This window comes from Scomber scombrus, chromosome 19 (assembly GCF_963691925.1).
Source record: "Scomber scombrus chromosome 19, fScoSco1.1, whole genome shotgun sequence".
Lineage (NCBI taxonomy): Eukaryota > Metazoa > Chordata > Actinopteri > Scombriformes > Scombridae > Scomber > Scomber scombrus.
This window is the reverse complement of record NC_084988.1, coordinates 12,692,435-12,695,389: the sequence shown is the minus strand read 5'-3', so window position 1 is coordinate 12,695,389 and position 2,955 is coordinate 12,692,435. Positions and strand designations below refer to the sequence as shown.

General features: G+C 42.6%; 1 protein-coding gene across 1 annotated transcript; it reads left to right on the top strand.

Annotated features, from left to right (window-relative positions):
* The first annotated feature begins 1,491 nt into the window (after positions 1-1,491).
* Positions 1,492-2,277, top strand: dio3a (iodothyronine deiodinase 3a). The gene has a single exon (XM_062440512.1). It carries the CDS (start codon positions 1,492-1,494, stop codon positions 2,275-2,277), a length of 786 nt encoding a protein of 261 aa, XP_062296496.1.
* The last annotated feature ends 678 nt before the right edge of the window (positions 2,278-2,955 follow it).

Sequence of the window (2,955 nt, the reverse complement as noted above, 5' to 3'; positions counted from 1 at the left end):
CAAGCAACCAACAGTGACTGTTTTCAACATCCTTTAAGGTTTTATGAACCCTCAGATATTAGCTAGGACACATTCAGGAAAAATACATCTGGGAGATTTCTGACCACAGTAGAAGATAATGCTGTTTTTCTTTGGATTCCACAAATACATTCGAGGTGACTTAGCATTGTGATTCATAACAGGAGGGGTTTCAGTGCAATATGAGTCAGAGAGTACAGTATGTGTACCCTCAGCCCAACAGACAGGAAGCTTACAAATGGTGTGTGTGTGTGTGTGTGTGTGTGTGTGTGTGTGTGTGTGTGTGTGTGTGTGTGTGTGTGTGTGTGTGTGTGTGTGTCTGTCTGTCTGTGTGTGTGTGTGTGTGTGTGTGTGTGTGTGTGTGTGTGTGTGTGTGTGTGTGTGTGTGTGTGTGTGTGTGTGTGTGTGTGTGAGTGTGTGCGTGTGTTAATAGATGGTGTTTTGAGGGTATTTTATGTAATGTTGCTTTAGATTACATGGTAGCGCTCCCGAGGAAGAGGATAAAAGGATAAAACAAGCACTTTGATTAATGTAGAAGCTGAAAGCAAAAGTAGTCACAATTCTGGTTGAAAAATCTTAGTGTTTCCCCTAAATTTGATTCATGCATTACCCAAATTTTAGAAATATGACATTTCCACCAACAAAGACGTGTTCAGTGAATAGTGATTCAACCCTTGAATGTTTTAATAACTTTAATTGTATTTGTTTAGTTGGGGGTTTCTTCTCAGAGTTTACCTTTTAATTTTTTTACACAGATGTCAGACTTTGAATTCATCCTTTTCTCAAATGATTTCCCAAAAAGACATCTGACTGATCTGAGAACTTTTCTATTGGGCATTAAAGTTGCTCCATTACCCCTCGATCTGTACTTGACTATAGAGTTTAATTCTGATTTATAACACAGTAATTACCTGTATATGTGACATGAGCTATTAAAACCCATTAAATTCCCTGGAAATTGAACTCATCTGTACCGATATGTGTCATGTAGGCTCACATTGGTCCATGTGGGCTGATCGGAGGGCTGTGTACACAGACCCAGCCTTTAATCTGCTGATATATACTCCAGAAGAGAGTCTTGTTTGTTGAATTGCAGCTGAAATATGAAGTCTGCAGGAGCAGCATCTTCAGTCTGTTATCAAACAGCAGAGAGCATGTAAATCATTTTCACTGGTCACACATCTGGAGCATTTGAATTTGATTTTAACAGTCTGATAAGAGTGTGTCAAACTCTCTCCGCACTACTGCAGCGCACTCTTTCCTGCACCCTTAGCTTTTGGCTGGGACTCAAAGCTGTGGAGTTGACAGAAGGTAATCCCCACCATGTGAGGCCTCGGCCCCGGTTTGGAGGCGGGGTGTGATTCATTCAAATCTGCCGGTGCTATAAAAAGGGGGGAAGTTGCAAGTAACCTAACTTCAACCCACAAGATCGTGACACAGCGCAAAACCACTCGGGTTGTCATTTAAGTGATAATGAATATTGTTAAGGCTATTAAAAATGCAATAGTTTGTCTGGTCCTGCTTCCCCGTTTTCTGGTGGCAGCTGTCATGTTTTGGCTGCTGGACTTTTTATGCATAAGGAAAAGGGTTTTTTTCAGGATGAAAGAGCAGGAGGGGGATGCTATCGATCCTCCTGTGTGCATATCCGACTCCAATCGTCTCTTCAGCTTTGAGTCCCTCAAGGCAGTCTGGCACGGGCATAAACTGGACTTTCTGAAAGCAGCGCATCTCGGACACAGAGCGCCCAACACCGAAGTGGTTCAGCTAAAGGATCATCGGCGCAGTCGCATCCTCGATTACGCAAAGGACAAGAGACCGCTCATCCTCAACTTTGGCAGCTGCACCTGACCACCGTTCATGGCGCGTCTGAAGGCTTTCCAGGGGGTTGTGCAGCAGAATGCAGACATAGCAGACTCTATAGTTTTGTACATCGAAGAAGCACACCCCTCCGACGGCTGGATGAGCACTGACGCGCCCTACCAGATCCCCAAGCACCGGTGCCTGGAGGACCGACTGAAAGCTGCGCAACTTATGCATCTGGAGGTGCCCGGCTGCATCGTTGTGGTCGACAGCATGGAAAACTCCTCCAACGCTGCGTACGGAGCTTATTTCGACAGACTTTATATACTGCAGGAGGGAAAGATAGTTTACCAGGGTGGCAGAGGACCTGAGGGGTATCGGATCTCAGAGCTCAGAGACTGGCTAGAGCAATACAGAGAAAAGCTGGGAAAACCCAATAATATAGTCATCAATGTGTAGAATCATTTTGATGTTTTTAGAGCTGCTGTTAAAACAATCAAACATAAATGCTGCATATTTTCAGTATTATAACCCCAGTTAGGTACATTTCTCCGTCAATAATGGTTGTATTTATTTTTTATATCGTTGGATCGAAGTAATGTGTTCACCATTGTAGGATGTACTGCAGTAGTCTACTTCCTTTTAATACTGGGCATTACATCCTGATAGCATCCCAAAGGTTAGTTTGTCTGGACCTTTTTTTGTTTCGTTTGTGAACAAAAGTATTAATCTTTGTCAAAAGTTTTGTTTTTCATTGCTTTATTCCTGTGTAAATGCGCCCGTAAGGAGTCAGTCACTGTGGCGAGCAGTGCACATCTCTGTGCACCTCAGTATAGTTGTGAAGTTCGGTTTTTAAACGGTGTGAATCCAGGGAACCGATACTGATGTATTTTTATACTGAAGATCACTGTGAAGGTGCTGCTCTCTGCTCAGCATGGCAAACTGTTCTGTAAATATTGTTCCGTTTTATGGATACATTTTTCATACAATAAAATGCTTTGATCTACTTCTTCATTGCAGGCCTATTTGTATATTTAAGACCAATGTGTTGTATGATGTCCATCATGTATGTTTGCATGAAGGATGGGGAGCTTGGGTGGTGGGTTTTTTATATTTTCATTTTTTTGTAATAACAGC